The sequence below is a fragment of the Euphorbia lathyris genome, chromosome 6 (assembly GCF_963576675.1).
Source record: "Euphorbia lathyris chromosome 6, ddEupLath1.1, whole genome shotgun sequence".
In the NCBI taxonomy this organism is placed as follows: Eukaryota; Viridiplantae; Streptophyta; class Magnoliopsida; order Malpighiales; family Euphorbiaceae; genus Euphorbia; species Euphorbia lathyris.
Genome location: NC_088915.1, coordinates 81,568,308 through 81,586,391, shown reverse-complemented (window position 1 = coordinate 81,586,391; position 18,084 = coordinate 81,568,308). Strand labels below are relative to the sequence as shown.

The following is an 18,084-nucleotide window of genomic DNA, read 5'->3' as shown; positions in this document are numbered from 1 at the left end:
CGAGGCAGCAACCGCACGACAGCAGCCGGGTTGCGCCGTGAGGCGCGACCCGAGCTGCTGTCATTTTTTTTAATATTTTAAATATAATTATAAATATATATATATCAGTTTTAAAACGGTTTTAAAACGATTTTCAGAAAATAGGAAAACCTATTATAGATTTTCCGTTTTATCTTTAGAATAAATAAAACTGATTTTATCAATCTAACTATAAAACTAATAGATTTTGTTATAATGATTATCAACCAAAATTATTAGGAACATATGCATAATCTATTTTAATTAACAATTAATTAAAACTTATTTATCTTTAGAACTAATTAATCAAAACAGTTTTGTTAATTAACCTAACTATAAATATTTATTCAATCTGATTGAAAAAATTCTAAATTTTCATATATGAAATAACGGATTTAACGCAGGCTCTGATACCACTGAGGGAATTAAAGGCTAACGTATAGCAGCGGAAATATAAAAATTTTAAGCTTTTTCCATTAACCTAAGATCCGTTAATCGTTATTTCATATAAAGAGGGATAGAAGGAAATACCTTAATGAAGATCTATCTACCGTTGCAATCGAAGTGCCCACAACTCTTACTCCGAGTTCCCAAGCACAAGACAAAACACAACCCAAATAAAGTTAGATATCAACCGTATGAAAGCAATCCAGAATGGATTGCCTCTAACAAATCAACACAAGATCAAGGAATAAAAGAAAGAGATGAAAATCAATTGAATCGGTAGGAAGCGGTGAATATCTCGTCCTCGGCTAGGGGGTCGAAAATTCTCTCTCCTGGAATGCTTGTGTATATCGAAAATCACAATGAGGGGGGTATTTATATTCTCTTGTATCTAAACCCTAGTTAGATAGAATTAGGTTACTTAATAAGAATTTAATTCGGAATAGAATTCTTAATTATTATCTATTAATATATCTAAATATAAAGATAATAATAATAACTTTATTGGATAATAATAGGAGTAATTTTAATCTCATTAAAACTCCTAATTTAATTATCCTTTAATTCATAATCCTAATCTAATTAGGATTGATAAAATCAAATTAATTATTTATGTATTTATTACATAAATTTCGCCCCCCCCCCTTTAGTTACTGGGCCCTATTGGGCTCAGTTGGGCTTCCATCAATTAATTAACATCTATTTCTCTTTTGGGCTCCAAGTCTTATGTGTGACCCATTAGGTTCTTATTGCTTCTAGCCGTATGTAACTATTAAATTAATTTTCACAGAATTATATTTAATCTTTACATAACGGAATGAGTGCGCGAAATGTGATTAGCAAATCCGAAACATTCCCCCAGAGCTATAAGAAGACAGGTTGATTCTGTTGTTGACCTTTCTGTATTAGTTACAGTATAATTCAATCCTTTATCAGCTACATCCTTGAACTGAATCTTATGACTATGGATAATGTCAAGTCACATATAGCGAGACGTTCGTTTTACTTGTACAGGCCGAGTCAACTCTAATTAGATAGGTTAAGTGAAATCTGTATTTCAAGTCTTAAGCTATCACCTTGCAAGGATTTAGAGTCGAGTCTTCCACAAGGGATCCATGGATGTATCTCCCATTTATCGGGAGTGATAAATGCTGAATCCAATGTATAATTATCCTGCAATTACTTCCTGTGATACCCAACGTCTGCCGTTCACACCCCAGAGTCATCTCTGTTAAGGATCGTGTTACAACAGGATCAAAGTATCACATTCCGTAATCCAGAATGACCAATTAACATTCCTTTGAGTCTGAGGATTACTTATACCTATTAATACCAATGAGATGAACAGGTGACAAGGATGAATCTACCCATCCTGTTATCTCAATTCGGGTCCCCAATCCTAATGAACTCCTTTTCACTGGATCCACGTAACTGTCCAGATATCTGTATATATGAAGCTTGTGAGATCAGCTTTCTGTCGGGACAGAAGACATTGTTACATGCAAGTCTAAACAGTGATATGTCAATCCTAAACATATTACTTGACTTGGGGTGGTTTTAAGTTTATTAGTTTATTATAAAGTTTCGTCTCACTTCATGCTTGTATGAACACTTTATAATCACTTTAAACAAACTTATGGATTTCCTTTTATTAGACTTTATTTAGTTCTTAAAAGGGATTGTCTTTATACAGTTATGAAACCATATCTCATTAAAACAAATGATATAAAGAACACTTCATTTATATTGAGTTTATCCTAGAACAATTGTCTATAGGACACTAAACCCCAACATACTCCCACTTGGACTAAAGCCAATTGTTTCTACAACTTATCCCAGTAGAACTAAGATGACGATCATGTACTTTCTGGGTTAAGGGCTTTGTCAACGGATCTGCAACGTTGTCCTCTGTAGGTACTCTTTCTATTCTCACATCTCCTCTTGCCACAATGTCTCTTATAATGTGGTATCGCTTCAGGTAATGCTTGGATGCATTATGAGACCGTGGTTCCTTTGCTTGCGCAATGGCTCCATTGTTATCACAGTACAGTGTAATGGGATTTACAATGTCAGGCACCACACCAAGTTCTGTAATGAACTTTCTAATCCAAACCGCTTCCTTTGCTGCTTCCGCAGCAGCGATATACTCTGACTCGGTCGTAGAGAAAGCTACGCTTCCCTGCTTGGAACTCTTCCAACTGACCGTGCCCCCATTCAAGATAAACAGGTATCCCTAATTGGATAGGATTGTTTTTCATCTAATAACCATTTGATTGATCCATGAACATGTCTACTGAAAACCAAAATTAATATGGACTGTCAAGAACCAAAACCATTGCTACTCAGGAATGAAGTCCGCAGTTGGGAGGGCCGGAGCCCCGCGCCGTGGGCTAGCTTCGTTAAGTTATAAGTGTTCTAAGTAATAGTAGAATAATCTTAATTTCTAATTTGAAATAGAATAATTAATGTAAACTCTTAAAAAACAAACATTAACCAAACAAAAGTTATAATATGCGGACCAGAAAACTTTGGAATTGAATATACATGAAAAAGAAAGAAAAAAGAAAAAAGATAACAAAAAGCTTTATAGATAGCAACACATTACAAAGGTTTCACACTACACACTATAAATATATACTGAAAAACATTTGTATACTTAAGAATGAAGTATTAATTAATTTGGTATATTATTCGAGCTCGGTTCATTAAAAAAAATATATTTAGATTGTGAGTTGTTAATTTTGTTTATGAACTTTGCTTATGAATAATTTATGTTCATAAGCTACGTAGTTTTGAAATCTGTAAAACTAAAGTTTTATAAAAAAATTACATAGTTTTTACATTTCCCCATTTGTAAAAATACTGTTATTAAAAAATAATCGAACCGAGCTTCTTCGCGAGACTTTCCATGAATATTATAATCAGGCTTGCTCACAAACTTATAATTTAGCATGCTCGTGATCTTTTGAACCAAGTTTCGTCATACTCAAACTCGACTCATTTACAAATTAAGCCTCAAAATTGTGCTCAACCTCGACTTATTTGTAAATCGAGTTGAACACAGTCGAACTTTTATTAAGCCAGACATTGAATTGCTCATGAGCAGCTCGGCTCATTTATAATCCTAGATCTAGGGTTGTCGAGAAGGGGTTAGAGTACCCACTAGTTGCCAGAAAATTCCACTATATGCAAATTTAATATTTTAGCTTAAAGCACTTATAGACATTGGAGCGCTAAAATATGTCAATGAATTACTACCTATAAATACATATTGGTAACGACTTATTCAACGGTGGTCCAGATGAGCTTGAGCACTCATTTATCGCCGAAAAACTCCAGGAAAAAAGCTATATATGGAGTTTTTTTATTTTTCCTCCAAAAGCATCCAAAGAAAATATTGAGCATCAACAGCTCGATCATCACAGAGCACTCTAAAGAACTCATGTCGGTGAATCCTAGATCTGTCAATCAGTCCAAGCGTCATTGGCCTGCTATGGTACGAGAAATAAGATGTAACAGTTTGGCTCAATACCATGTAGATCTGATCCGTTTTGACCCATATCCAACACCGTAGTCCTTAAGGTTCTAAAACGCATTTGCATGTATTAAATTCTCACCTTACTAATAAGGCCCGATCACTGTCTCTCCATTTCTAATATGTCTTACTAATATGTCTCAGTCACTCTCTCTCCATTTCCGATGTGAGATTCAGTTCATTCCTACCCCATCGTCATCCCTTAGGGTCGCTCCTTACTCAGACCTTCTACCCCAGCGCTACCCACTCCGGACCGGGTCGTTACATAGCGTCATCCCTTAAGACCGCTCCTTGAATTTCACCTATTCGCTTAAGTTTTTAGCTCAATCGATCCCAATAAAAAAAACACAAAACCTCTTTCCCAATTAAAAAAACATCCATTTCCACATACACTTTGTTAAAAAGCATTCCATCATAATCTGCTGATTGTATTTATCATCTTTCCAAGTAGTAAAAAGATATGATATTCCTCTATATAATTCCTATTATCATACTCATTAAAATCACTTCCCACAACCTAGATCAATGGCTTCAAGTTCCCACATCGAAACTTCCAGAGAAACCTTTTCATTCTGTTGCTTCATTTTTCAAGTTCTAATTCTATGGAGCTCAATCTCATATTTCATATGGATATGTTCAATTCCTCGGACTCCTCATTACACAATCACAAGTACACATCTTCTTCTTCCAAGAAATCATTCAGCAGCATCAAATGTTTCTCTAATCATCCAACTAGAAATTTTCAATCCCAACAAAGGGATTTCCGTTTTTAACGACGAAATTCATACGGTTTTGCGACGAAATGATTCGATTATTGGCGACAGGTCGTTTCGAGGATTCTATCTGGGTTATAAAGGGAATATTACACTGGATGTCCCTGTAAATGTAGGGAAAGTTTGGGGAAGAAATGATGTGAAGATCAGAATAAGTATAATGAGTTGGGTGAAATTCAAGTATAGAATATTCAGATTTGTCACAAAAAATCATTTGATAGAAATGGAGGCATATGTGAATGTTGGTTTAGGTGGAAGGAAGATGAAAAACTTGAGAATAAAGCTTGAGAAAAAGGAGAAATTTTAAAATAGTTGCTTCGTAAGCAGGGGCGGAGACAAGGGGGCCAGGTCGGGGGCTATCGGAATCACCCTACTACCATGTATGGTTTTTGGTCTCCTTGGTCGTATGAACTATTTCGGACCATTGTTTCCAAGAAATTAAGGTTTGGTGTGGTTAATTAACTCATTGAATTTGTATTACAAAATTCAATCTGATGAATACATGATAGGCGATAAATTTCTCTAAATTTGTTCAAAACGATCTAATCTTACTTTTGTAGTGCAAATCTAGCTTAATTTTAAGTAGTTTTGCATTTATACACAAAAATTGATTCTAAACTTCTTAGACGATAACATGTATATATTATAAAAAAAATTGAACAAGTTTGATTTAGAAAATAATTTTTTTACACACGCACTTATAAAATTGGTCCCAGCAATAGAGCAATCATGTATTCGCTATATGACATTTTAGTCCAAGACGTCCCTACTATTTTAGAGGCGATAGTCAAACCACATGCAAGGAAAGTAGACAATTGTTGCCTTTAATTTTTTGAAAAATAAATAAATCTATTATATATAATTTTGACTATTGATTTCTCGATTAGACAAAATTGTTTGTCTTATTTTTCAATTTTATTCTTTTTTATTGTTTTACGTTGTTTCTAACCCTAATGCATTAATATTCCAAATTCTTTTTCCAAGATACGTATATCATTACAAAGTATAAATAAATACAGAATGATGAAGAAAATCGACTTACTTAAAAAAAACACACCAAAATACTATTTTTTCTAGAAATGATTCATGTTCTTCAAAAAGTTTAGAGGACTATTTGAATAACTTAAAAGTTTAAAGGTTCCATCAAGTTTTTTGAATAAATTTGGAATCAATTGAGTACGTTCTAGGCAAGTTGAGAGGGCTATCAGAACAACATAAAAGTTCAAGGAAAGAATCAAATTTTTTAGATAAGTTCATTATTAAGCCTATAATAATTAGGGCATATTTGTTTCAGCTATTCCTATTTGCTGTTGATGATAGACAATAAATATTATGTGTTTTTTCTGTAAAAAGTAGTTGTTTTGGAATTTTACCAAACACTTTCGATCTACTATTTAGTATTGAAAGCAAAAAAGCAGTTCCGAAAAATGGAAACAAACGGGTACTTAATTTTGAAAGGTTTAAACATCGGGAGCTCTCTGAACTTGGCCAAAAAAATGGTTGGTATTCAAATCTAATATCTTACATCTAAAAAACAATAATATTTTTCAGTAACGGGTAATGGGTATCTGGTACCAGGTACTCTAGGGTATTTCCACACCCGGCCCATTACCCGTTAGGGTAATGGTTTTGATTTCATACCCTTTTATTATACAGGGTACAAGTAGTCCTATTAAAATTGAGTAGTGTCAGGTATCCGTTACCATCAGCCGATAAGATAGGAGGCAACACAAATGTTAATCTTTTAATTCAATTGATTTGAGAACAAAACATAAAGTCTCTTTTACAATAAATAAAAAATATATATGCATTCCCACATATGCTTTATTAAAAAGTAATCCATCATAATCTGCTGATTGTATTTGTCATCTTTCCAAGTAGTAAAGATGTTTTTTTAATACTTTACAAAAAGTACATCATAATATAATATTCCTCTATATAATAATACTCACTAAAATCACTTCCCACAACCTAGATTAATGGCTTCCCACATCCAAAGTGCTAGAGCAACATTTTCATTTTGTTTCTTCATTTTTCAAGTTCTCATTCTATGGAGCTCCATCTCCTATTTTATATGGATATGTTCAATTCCTCGGAGTCCCCGTTACACAATCACAAGTATCCATCTTCTACTTCCACAGCCTGATGCACCAACAACTGAATCGGTGGTCCCCGATCCGACAATAGAGACGGACCGGTGGAGGGTAGAGAAAGAAACATACGAAACGAATCACATTTCTTTCGGAGGCAAAAAGGCTCCCCCGCGTAACATTGAAATATTTTGCCCCAGTCAAGGCCAAAACGACGTTTTGACCTTGACTAGGTCAAAAAATATAAGGTGCCCACCGCGGACACCCACTCCTTCATTTGGTGGGGATCTAAATAGTATCTCTACAAATGATGACCCACGGGGCAGAACCATCCCTCTGAGGGGTTATTCTCGACAACAGGAGTTACGTCAGCACCTTCGTGCCTCCATGCCGCCGCCTTCGGATACAAATTCTTCTCTAGTCCTTCAACTAGAAATCTCTAATCCTAACGAAGGGATGTCCATTTTTGGCGACGATATCCATGTAATGTTGCGGCAAAATGATTCAATTATTGGCGACCAAACGTTGCGTCGAGGATTCTATTTGGGTTATAAAGGGAATATTACACTGGATGTGCCTGTAAATGTAGGCAAAGTTTGGGGAAGTTTTGATATGAAGATTAGAATAAGTTTAATGAGTTGGGTGAAATTCAAGTATAGAATATTTAGAATTGTCACCAAAAATCATTTGATAGAAATGGAGACATTTGTGAATGTTGCTTTATTAGATGGAAGGAAGATGGAAAACTTGAGGATAAAGTTGAGAAACAAAAAAGGAGAAATTTAAAAATAGCTACTTTTCAGATGCTCGGTTGGTAATGCAGATTGAGTTTGTAAAAAGAGATATTAGATTTGGTTCCTAGTAAATATATCTCCAGTAAGGGGTGAAAAGCCTTAACTGTAATTAATTTCTGATCAGAATTATCTCAATGAGGATACATGTTGTTTATGTTCTTAGATATATTACATAATAAAATTTTGGTGATTTTTTGGGATAAGGAGCAAATTTTTTCTCTCGTTTTTTGAAAAGTGCATATTTACGCCTAACCTACGAAGTGTAATTTTACTCCTAACGTTTTCAAACAAGATTGATTTTTACTCCTACCTAATAGAAAGTCAGACAAGTTTACTGTTGTTTGACTCGTTGTTTAGTTGTCATATGGGATATTTTAAACATAAATTATGTCTAAAATATTTATTCTGTTACTAATAGATTTACAAAACAACTTACCAAAATGCAATATTTATTTCAAATACAAGTTAACCACAAAAAATTGCTTAAAATGTTTATTATATAAATATCCTGCCAAAATATGCAAAACTACTTTGGTTTTGTCGATAAACTTATTTGTAAGATCCGATGTGGTGCAGTTGAATAACTGTCAAATCAGGTCGTTTAATTTCTTTTATTAGGTATAAGTAAAATTAACCTTGTTCGGTTTGCAAATTAGTTTCCTCTAGTCTAGTTCATTGCAGCCCGGCTCACTGTAAATATACTACAGATTGAATTGAGATTGGAGAAAGTAGGTAACTGTTAAGCTCTATTAGACTCAGGTTGAGCCCGACCCATGAATAGTTCCAGTCCAACTCCTTTTTTTTAAGGGAGAATGTGCAAAAATACATTCAACGTTGATAGGCAATAGCAAGTTTACTCTTGAAATCTACAATTATGCAATTTTACCCTAACATCGGCAGTATAAGGAAAATTTACCCCTGACATTGGAAAGTTTGGTCAATTTGAGAAATAATTCATCAAATTGTTTTCACATTCATGAGTATCGTCATCTACACTTCACATATGAATCATTTTATCACTCATTGGTAACAGATCAAAAGCATATGAATAATAGACGTGAAAAAAATTAAAAAAAATATACTATATCTTATACGAATTTGAAATAAAAAACAAAATATTTCAGCGAATTTAAAAATATGAATCTTCAATTCTATTATTAAGTTACAAAAATTATGAAGTTTTTTTTTCTTAGAACCAACTGATATGCAATTGGTGTAAAATAAAGAACAAAATATTTATGTTTTATAACGATGTTTGGAATTGACCAAACTTGTCAATTAGAAATAAAATTGTTCTTGACTGTTAACATTAAGGGTAAAATTGCTTCATTTTAAACGTTGGGATCAGAATTGTTCCTAACTGTCAATTTTCGGAGTATCTTTACACCTTGTTCCCTCTTTTTAATATGGAATTACTTTTGTCCACCCAATGAAGAAAAGTATATATCTCAAATTGTCTGAATCTTGAGGAGAAAGCTCAAAGATTCTTTGCGTTGTTCACACTTAAAGCAGCAATCCTTGTCCGAAAAACATTGTAACTATGCCTAAAATAAAGAAAACAATAAAAACATATAGACAAAGATATAACAATGTGTAAGGCTGGAAGTTTCTATTTATGGATTCTTCAACTTATAGTACTCTTAGCCATACTTGCCTTGGGTTTATGGCTAACTTTAACGCCTAAAAATCCTACATTCACCATTGTTGAACTCACTCTTCCATCTTCTAAGGTATGTCTAATATCTTTTTTAATTTGGTTTTCTTTAACTAGAACAAAAGATAAATTTTACTATATCCCCGGTGGGTTAAATGCACTATGGCTCACTAAATTTTCATGATTGTTTTAAAATGGTTACACAACTTCAATTTATCTCAATAAAATCATTCAACTCTAAATTTTGTCTTAATAAGTTTTAAAGCTTTGAGGTCCAAGGTATTGGATTTGGATCAAAACGGACAATATCTACATGGTATTGGACCATGGTGTTACAAAAAGCAAAAAGACATTGGAAGTATGACGTGTGGACTCTATTTTCACGTCAACCACACTCAAATCAACTTGCTAGCAAGTGGACACGTGGGTGCCACATACGCGGTAAAAAGCCAAGCAATTGAATATATCAACATTTTTTAATAAAAATCATTGACATGTGGTAGCCACATGTCATCTAGGAGGCAACTATATGTCGTTCCGATCAGCAGCAGTGAAAGTTGACTACTGCTGATGTGGCAGCTACGTCATTTTTCCGGTGTTTTTTTTGCTCTTGAAGTCGTCAAAATGACTTTATTGAAATAAAATTCAAAGTTGAATGATTTTATTAAGACAAATTCAAGTTGAGTGGCTATTTTAAGATAATCATGAAAGTTCAATAATCAATGATGCATTTAATCTTATCCCGATCTTCCATGCTATTTGTGTGTCGGTACCATGTATATATTTTAGGCTTAATAGACACCCAACACCTTAAACTTGTAACTTTTTTTCACATGGCCCCCTCAACTTAGGGGACAACCTCTCAACCCCCTCAACTTTCCAAAAACATCACATACAGCCCCTACACCTCTATGTTCGGTTAAAATATTGACCCGTATCGAAAACGCGCTTGACTGTTGACCACACCAATGCCACGTGTCATTTTTTTAATTAAATTTTTCCAAGTGATTATTGTATGCGAGGTGTTGTCGCCGTTTGTCGTTGCAGCCTTATCGAGGTGCTGAGGTTGGCGGTAGTGGTCGTCGAGGTGATATCACTTGGAAAAATTTAATAAAAAAGTGACACGTGGCATTGGTGTGGTCAACAGTCAAGCACGTTTTCTACACGGGTCAATATTTTGACCGAACATAGGGGTGTAAGGGGCTGTATGTGATGTTTTTGGAGAGTTGTGGGGGTTGAGAGGTTGTCCCCTAAGTTGAGGGGACCAGGTGAAAAAAAGTTACAAATTTAGGGGGTTGGGTGCATATTAAGCCTATATTTTAGAGTCTACTTAGGGTGGATTTTTTTAGGTCATACAGTTTATATTTTAGTATCTAAAATTTTATATAAATAATTTAATAAAAAGAAATATATGTTAATTAGTTACACAAAAGGTTGTAAAACACACTAGACTCAAGATTAATCAAATTTTTATTTTATTTTTTTTTTGCATTTTCTTATTTGTTAATAAACAGATTATTATAGAAATGCAATTAATATAAGTATCATACTATTCAAAAATAATTTAATACAGAAAATATGTATATTTGTAACATATATATTTAAAAATATGCTAAAAACAACATTTCAATAATAATATAATTAAAAATACTGAAACAAGTAAAAAATAATAGTAATATAATTCACCAACATCTATGAAATATTAAAGCCGCCATATCATGGAAATATCAAAGTCTTAAACCAAATAGCCGAACAATATTTGGTGATTACATGCTTAATTTTCTGTTTCGCATATCAAATTTATTATAATCAACAACGATCAAATTTCTAACACCATCTGTACGGAACCAGAATTCTTCTGCAGGAACCGATAATCAAGATGGAACGATCAGTTACACACTCGAAATCAGCAATCCAAGCAAGGATTCAACCGTTTATTACGACGAAATTTTGTTGGTATTCTATTTTGGGCAGGATTTAATAGGAAATAACAAAATCCCTGCTTTTGAACAAGGTAAGGGTGACAAAATTCAGAAGTCTAACCATGTTGATGCTAATGATAAGAAGGTAGGACGAGCTATTAGCGACGGAATATCGAAAGGAAAGGCGGATTTGAAGGTAGATTTAGCGACGAAAATTAAGTATAAGACTTGGGGTGTGAAGAGTAAGCATCATGAAGTTAAGTTGGAAGCTGAAATTCCAGTTGGTTCTGATGGGAAAATATTAGGTAAGAAGAAACATATTCAGCTTCGTAACCCTTCGAAGAAATGGAAATTACGGGCTAATAAGTTTCTTTAAGCAACGTTATTTTTTTATAGAAAAATTCAAAAATAATAATTGCAGTGTCGGGTTTTGATATTTTGAAGACTGTGAATTTTTTTATTCTTTTAAAAAATGTATCTGTGTTTTGATATTGAAAAAAAAATTGGTAGCGCTATTAAAAGTTAAAGGGAATCTATTAAAAAAAATAAAGGGAATTTTTGGGGTAAATTAGGGGTTAATACGGTATTCTAAGTATTAATAACGGAACACTAATGTTATAAAACTTTATTTTTTAAGATGAAACTCATTCAACTTTGCATTTGATTTCTCTTGTAATTCTATTAACTAGATTCTAACAAACAGTCACTGGATACGTGGATGACACGCTAGACAAATTTTCCATGTCACATACCCAACCCAGCCCAACCCAACCCAACATACATTTTATTTTATCGGTGATCTTTTTTTGCCTAAAACATTTAGATTCGAGTTCTGAATTTAACTTCCAAACAAAAACTATGTGCTTTCACTTTCTGTCAAACCGCCTGGAAAAAAAAAGTTATCCAGACGAGGACTGTGATTTTCGTTTTGCTAAAGTTTGACACTATAAAAATAACCGTTAACGACTTCAAAATAGAAAATTTCAAGAATTAAAGTTGTTTAGTACCACATTTGCTGTAGAACCAAATTTTTTATTTTCCGAAATCATCATTTTCGGAGCTTTCTCTATCTAAATATTCATTTTCTCTCCTCTCACCAAACAACACCTAAATGACCTCAAAATTAAAAAGTTGAAGAATTAAAGTTGCTTAAAATATCATCAAGTCTTTAAATTTTTCGATTTTGAAGCCGGGAATGCTCGTTTTAATTTTGAGATGATGTTTTTAGTGAAACGAAAAATCTCAATCATCTCCTATAAAAAGGGAGAGTTTTTTTTTTTTTGGACTTTACAAACTCAACTAACAAAATAGCTAACTGACAAGCTTAGTTAGGATCCGTTTAGCTACTTGTTGTTTGCTGAAACTGTTTTTCCAAAAAGCAGAGATTCTCTGCCTTTATAAAAAGTCACTTTTCAGCTACAAATGACAAACAGAATGTGCCTAACCAAACACCTAAAACTCTGCTTTTCAAAGTGAGAAGGCAAACAGGAGGTCAAAAAGCAGCAACCAAACACCTCTTAGACTCGGCCAGCCTGATCCATGAACAACTCTAATTATTGGAAACTTCTTTTTTAATGTCCATCCAACGGAGAAAAGTATATATGTCTTAAACTTTGTGATTCTTGTGCAGAAAGCTCAAAGATACTTGGCGTTTTTCGCACTTCAAGCAATAATTCCTCCCTGAAAAACCTTGTAATCATGGTAATTAAAATGGAGAAAACAATAAACAATCTGAACATCTAGAAAAAGATATAATTACAATATTAGCATCAATGTGTAAGCTTCTTCAACTTATAGCAATCTTAGCCACAGTTGCTTTGTGTTTATGGCTAAGTTTGCTGCCAAAAAATCCTACCTTCACCATTGTTGAACTTACTGTTCCATTTCTGAAGGTATGTTTAGAGTTTTATTTAATTTTATTTTCGTAATTAGAATAGAAATTTAAAACTTTTTCATTTCTACTAGAAAACAAATTATACTTTTAAGCTTATATAAATAAGAGTTGTTTAATTAGGCGGAAAATATCGTTAGTAACGTGCAGAAATCCGTCAGTGATTTCCATCTCTAACGAACAGGTATAGACCAAGAGTGCGGCCGTCTAGGGCTCGTGGTTTAAAAAAAATTTAGGGTAAATTACATCCATGGTTACTAAACTTTACCTGTTTTGATATTGTGGCAACTGAACTTCAATTCTTAACTGAACTTTACATTTTTAATACCGGTAGACACTCAACTTTAACTAACTCCTCAAAATAACCGTTAACGACTTTAAAGTGAAAATATTCAAGAATTAAAGTTGTTCAAAATGACATTTATCATGAAACCACATTTTTTTTTCCAAAATCACATTTTTTGGACTTTCTCTCTCTAAAAATCCACTCTCTCTCCTAACCAAATAAATGACCTCAAAACGAAAATTTTCAAGAATTATATTCCTTAGAATATCAGTAACTCTTCAATTTTTTTACTTTGAGACCGTCAACGGTCGTTTTGAGGCGTTGACTGGCCACTGGTGTTAAAAAGTGTAAAGTCTAGTGGTCATATCGTGAAGAACTGAAGTTCAGTGGCCACAATGTTAAAATCGATAAGGTTCAGTGGCCATGGGCCATTTTATTTTTTGATAAACATGAAAAGTAAACACACAAAAAAGACTAAAGGTCATCTAACAGCAGCTTTCGAACCTCATGTGGTGGGAAAGAAAGAACAGAGACTTTGAAGTCAAAATCATGAGTCATACCAGCCAAAAAATCAGCAACCCGATTCTGCTCCCGGAAAACATGACGAACCCGAACACACTCAAAATTCCTGATAAGATGCTCAATACCTTTAAAGAGATTTCGACTAATGCAAGCAGTAACGCCATCTCCATTAAGAGCATCCACAATCTTAGAATTATCTGATTCAATCTCAATCAAACGGTAGTCCTTATTTGAAGCAAGAGAGATACCAGAGAAGACCCCCCAAAGCTCCGTATCATAGGAGGACCCTTTACCAATCTTTTGACTGAAACCAGCCACCCAATCCCTATGACAGTCACGAATGATCCCGTCAGCCGAAATGGATCCGTCACTCATCCTCGAGCCATCGATATTAAGTTTGAGCCACTCCACAGGAGGTCTCACCCAGTGAACATTAGCCTCAACACGAGAAGACCCACAACTACCTTCCCCCGAGTTATTCCATGTTACCTGAAAATCATTAGCAATCGAATGGATTACCAATAAAAAAATTAGAGGGGATTTCCTTTTTGCTATCAAACACAAAATAATTACGTCACCGCCACAAGAGTCAGCAGCAAGTGATAAAAGTAATTTGCCAATTATTAATCGAGTTTAGCTCATTATCCCAGAGACACCAAGAAAACCAATCTAGATCTGGTTTTGCAACGAAGACAGACATCAGGCGAGTCGGAACAAGGTATTGTTGAAACACCTTTCCACATGATTTTGATTTGACAAAATTATTTAAGTAGAATTAAAATCACCATGATAAAAATATCCTAACACATTAAATTTAAATGCTTCGATTTATTTATACTAATGTGTTTCTTCAATGTTGAGTCAATTGATTTATAAGATTCAAGACATTAAAAGTGTAAGGCCCAAAACCCCACAAGAGAAAGTCAAGCCCAAGTCAACTGTTGAAAGCCACACGGGCCAAGCAGATCAAGACGCAGCTCAAGCTGAATGAAACGCAAGCCCAGCGAAGAGAAGGATCCAGAAGCCTTCTCCAAAAGCTTTAAGACGAAGCTGCTGAGTTGTGCGGCAAGGAAGTCAGGTCAACGGCTGACCTGAACAAACTTGGAGACAAAGTATTTCTACTTTGGGTAAAGTTCAGAAGACGCATGAAGCTGTCTGGAAGACTTTGCCAAAAATGTAGAGACACTCTGACCAGCCTGACGAAAAGCATCTGAGCACTGCCGAAGACAGAAGATACAAGAATCTCATTGGCCGAAGACGCTTAACACTGACTGAGTGAAAGCAACAGGAAGTTGTTTCCCTCCAATAGTTATTTCGAAATTCAAAATGACCGGTGCCTTAAGTGTCACTATAAATAGGCCTTTCAAACGCTTCATTCGATGGAGATCTTCATCAAGTCGAAATGCTGACCAAACCATTACTCGAAGTTCTGTATTAAAAAAGCAAAGCAAATCTTACACCAACTTCAATCTTTGTGTAAAAGTCTAGAGTGGTTTAATCATCTAAAATGTTCTTAGCTTTTGTTTAGAACAAAACACTTTATCATTTCTATAAGTATAGAAAAGAGACGCTGAGTTGCTCGGTTATAGCACTCAGCAGTAGAAATAGGATTAAGTAGAGGAATAGAGGAAGGTACTATTGTATACTCAGTTGCTATTGTAAAAGGTTTGTGCTCTACCTTTAAAGAGCTCAGTAGAGGATTCGAAAAGCTCGGAAGGAATTTCGGATACTGGACGTAGGCGGAGAGGCCTAACCAGGATACGTCTGCTGATTAATATCTTTCTAACCCTTAACTCCTTTATATATTGCTTACTAAAATACTGCCTAGTAAAACACTAAAAAGAACATAAGCTGAGTTGAGTGAACTGATGAGCTGAGTTCAAGAATAGACTTAAGTGTTATCTCCTGACTCAAGAATAGAAGCTGTCTTAGTCACCCATTGACTAAGCGTGTATCTAAAACTTACTCAGTGCCACTGTGCTAAAAGACTAAGTTAAAGTCTTAAAATCCAAAACAAGTCAGTCTTAACGTAAAAAATTTTAAATAGTTCCTAACCCCCCCCCCCCCAGGAACTAATATTGTCACGTTACACGGGATCAACAGGTATCGCCATACATCCCTATTCTGCTGATAGTCACAGAGCGTGTGAGTTATATTCTCACAACCAAGCACACAACGAGAGCAAAGTTTCGTAGAAACCAGGTGTCTACGAAATCTCTCTTGGTTTGTTAAAAGCTTATGGTGAGCAGTCAGCCAAGCGAAACTGCGCAATCTTTGCGGAATTCTTAATTATACATGTAGTATTTTGTTATTATAAATGTAGTTATAATATCCATTCAAGCTTAAAAGGACCCAAATAATTCCGATGTTTTAAATTTTTAAGTGCAATTTGTATTTATTAAAGGCCATTATCTTTTATTTCGCCTAGCACTCATAAAATATTAAGACCGGCCATGCTGAGGGATTACATATTTATATCCGCAGTAAAAAGCCCGTTGCTCCTACGTGCCGAGGATTTATATCACACTTCCATCTTCGAAGATGGCTAATAATATAATTCCGCCGATGAATTTCGCTGCAGTTCGGCTATTTTCTTGTTATGGTACTTTGGAGAAACATATATGTGTGAGCTTTAAGTATAATTGTGAAGTATAATAAGATTTGATGAGATTTCTTTATTGTACTGTCACAAATATTAATAAAAGTTATTCTTGAGTCTAGCAATTTTGATCACATGTACTTTAATAAGCATGTAGAATTTGTTTATTCACCGTTAGATCTAGGCTTATTAGAATCCTAAGGTGGAGATTCAAAGCATCCTGAGGCTTAGATTTAATAAACCTATATCTAACGGTGAATGAGCAAATTCACTTGCTCATTAAGATGCATGTGAAAATTCCTGAATAAGTTTAAGCTTTTAGATTAAATAGTTCCCCTATATGGTATCACAACATCTCAGATCAAATTAATGATTGAAAGTTCAAATTTTGACAATTCTATTTATTAAATGAAATTTTAAACACATAACAAAATTAACTTATTATATATCTTTCAAGTTCATGGGAACTTATTTAAAAAGTGTGTCAAAACTAATAAAATAATTTTTTTTAAAAATTAAAGTTTATAAATAATGGATCTAAAATATATTGTCAAGAATTTAGGATTTATGAATTGAGGTTTAAACTTTTTAAATTACGTATAAAAGCATATTTTATTTGGTATATATAGAAAAATGACATATTAAGAATTAAGATTAATAATATGATTTAGTTGTAATTTTATAGTCAATTATAATATTTATGTAAAAAGCCCATTATACAAACCTGATTTGAGTCAGTAAACGAAATTATGAGCCTATATTAGCTACTTCTTGTGCTTTTAAAAAGCCCATTATGAATTACCAAAGTTTAGTTATATGGATGTAATTGAATCCAGCTGAAACGAGCTTTGCTCTATTCACAATCGTCTCGTTAGAAAATCGATGAGTTTTAACTCAACATTCTATTCATGAGATACTCACGAGCTTGTTTACTAAATTTGCTCGCAAGGAGCTCGTTAATTCTGTTCATTTGAAAAAACTCTGCTCGCGGATAACTTTTTAGTTATGTTCATTTGAAATAGTTCTTTAAAACAAAACGTTATAATTTTGAAACTTGCAAAACTAAAGTTACAAAACTAAAGTTACAAAACTATGTTATTTTATGTTTTCCCGTTTATAGAAATACTATTGTTAAAAAAATAATCGAGTCAAATTTACTTACAATTCTGTTCATGAACATTATAATTGAGCTTGTTCATGAATCAATAATCGAATCTCGGCACGAACTTTCAAACCGGGATTCGTCGTGTTCAAGCTCGAATCATTTATGAATAGAACCGAACATGATCGAGTTTTATTAAATGTTCATAAACAGCTTGACTCATTTACCACCTTATCTAATTTTCTTGTCACTTATTTCCACAATTTTATTTATTTTATATTTCTTCTTCTATTCGAGTTTTTCTTTATTAAATTGATACAATTTATTTTCTTATTAAATTTAAATTTTTTTTTATGCTTGTTATATAAGATAAAAAAAAAATCCCAATGTTGTAATGTAATTTTAGTCGTACTATTTGGAATGAATATATGAATGACCCAATCTTGACATCCGA

The 18,084-nt window shown here is 33.7% G+C and overlaps 1 protein-coding gene across 1 annotated transcript; it reads left to right on the top strand.

Annotated features, from left to right (window-relative positions):
* Positions 1–9,220: 9,220 nt before the first annotated feature.
* LOC136234110 (protein NDR1-like) lies at positions 9,221–11,798 on the top strand. The gene is made up of 2 exons (XM_066023876.1): positions 9,221–9,384; positions 11,160–11,798. Exons 1-2 carry the CDS (start codon positions 9,244–9,246, stop codon positions 11,604–11,606), a joined length of 588 nt encoding a protein of 195 aa, XP_065879948.1. The 5' UTR covers positions 9,221–9,243; the 3' UTR covers positions 11,607–11,798.
* The last annotated feature ends 6,286 nt before the right edge of the window (positions 11,799–18,084 follow it).

Excerpts from the sequence above, each read along its gene's own strand:
- LOC136234110 (XM_066023876.1), top strand. The coding sequence starts at position 9,244 with ATGTGTAAGGCTGGAAGTTTCTATTTATGGATTCTTCAACTTATAGTA. Across the intron at positions 9,385-11,159 it reads TCACTCTTCCATCTTCTAAG|AATTCTTCTGCAGGAACCGA; the intron begins GTATGTCTAATA and ends GTACGGAACCAG.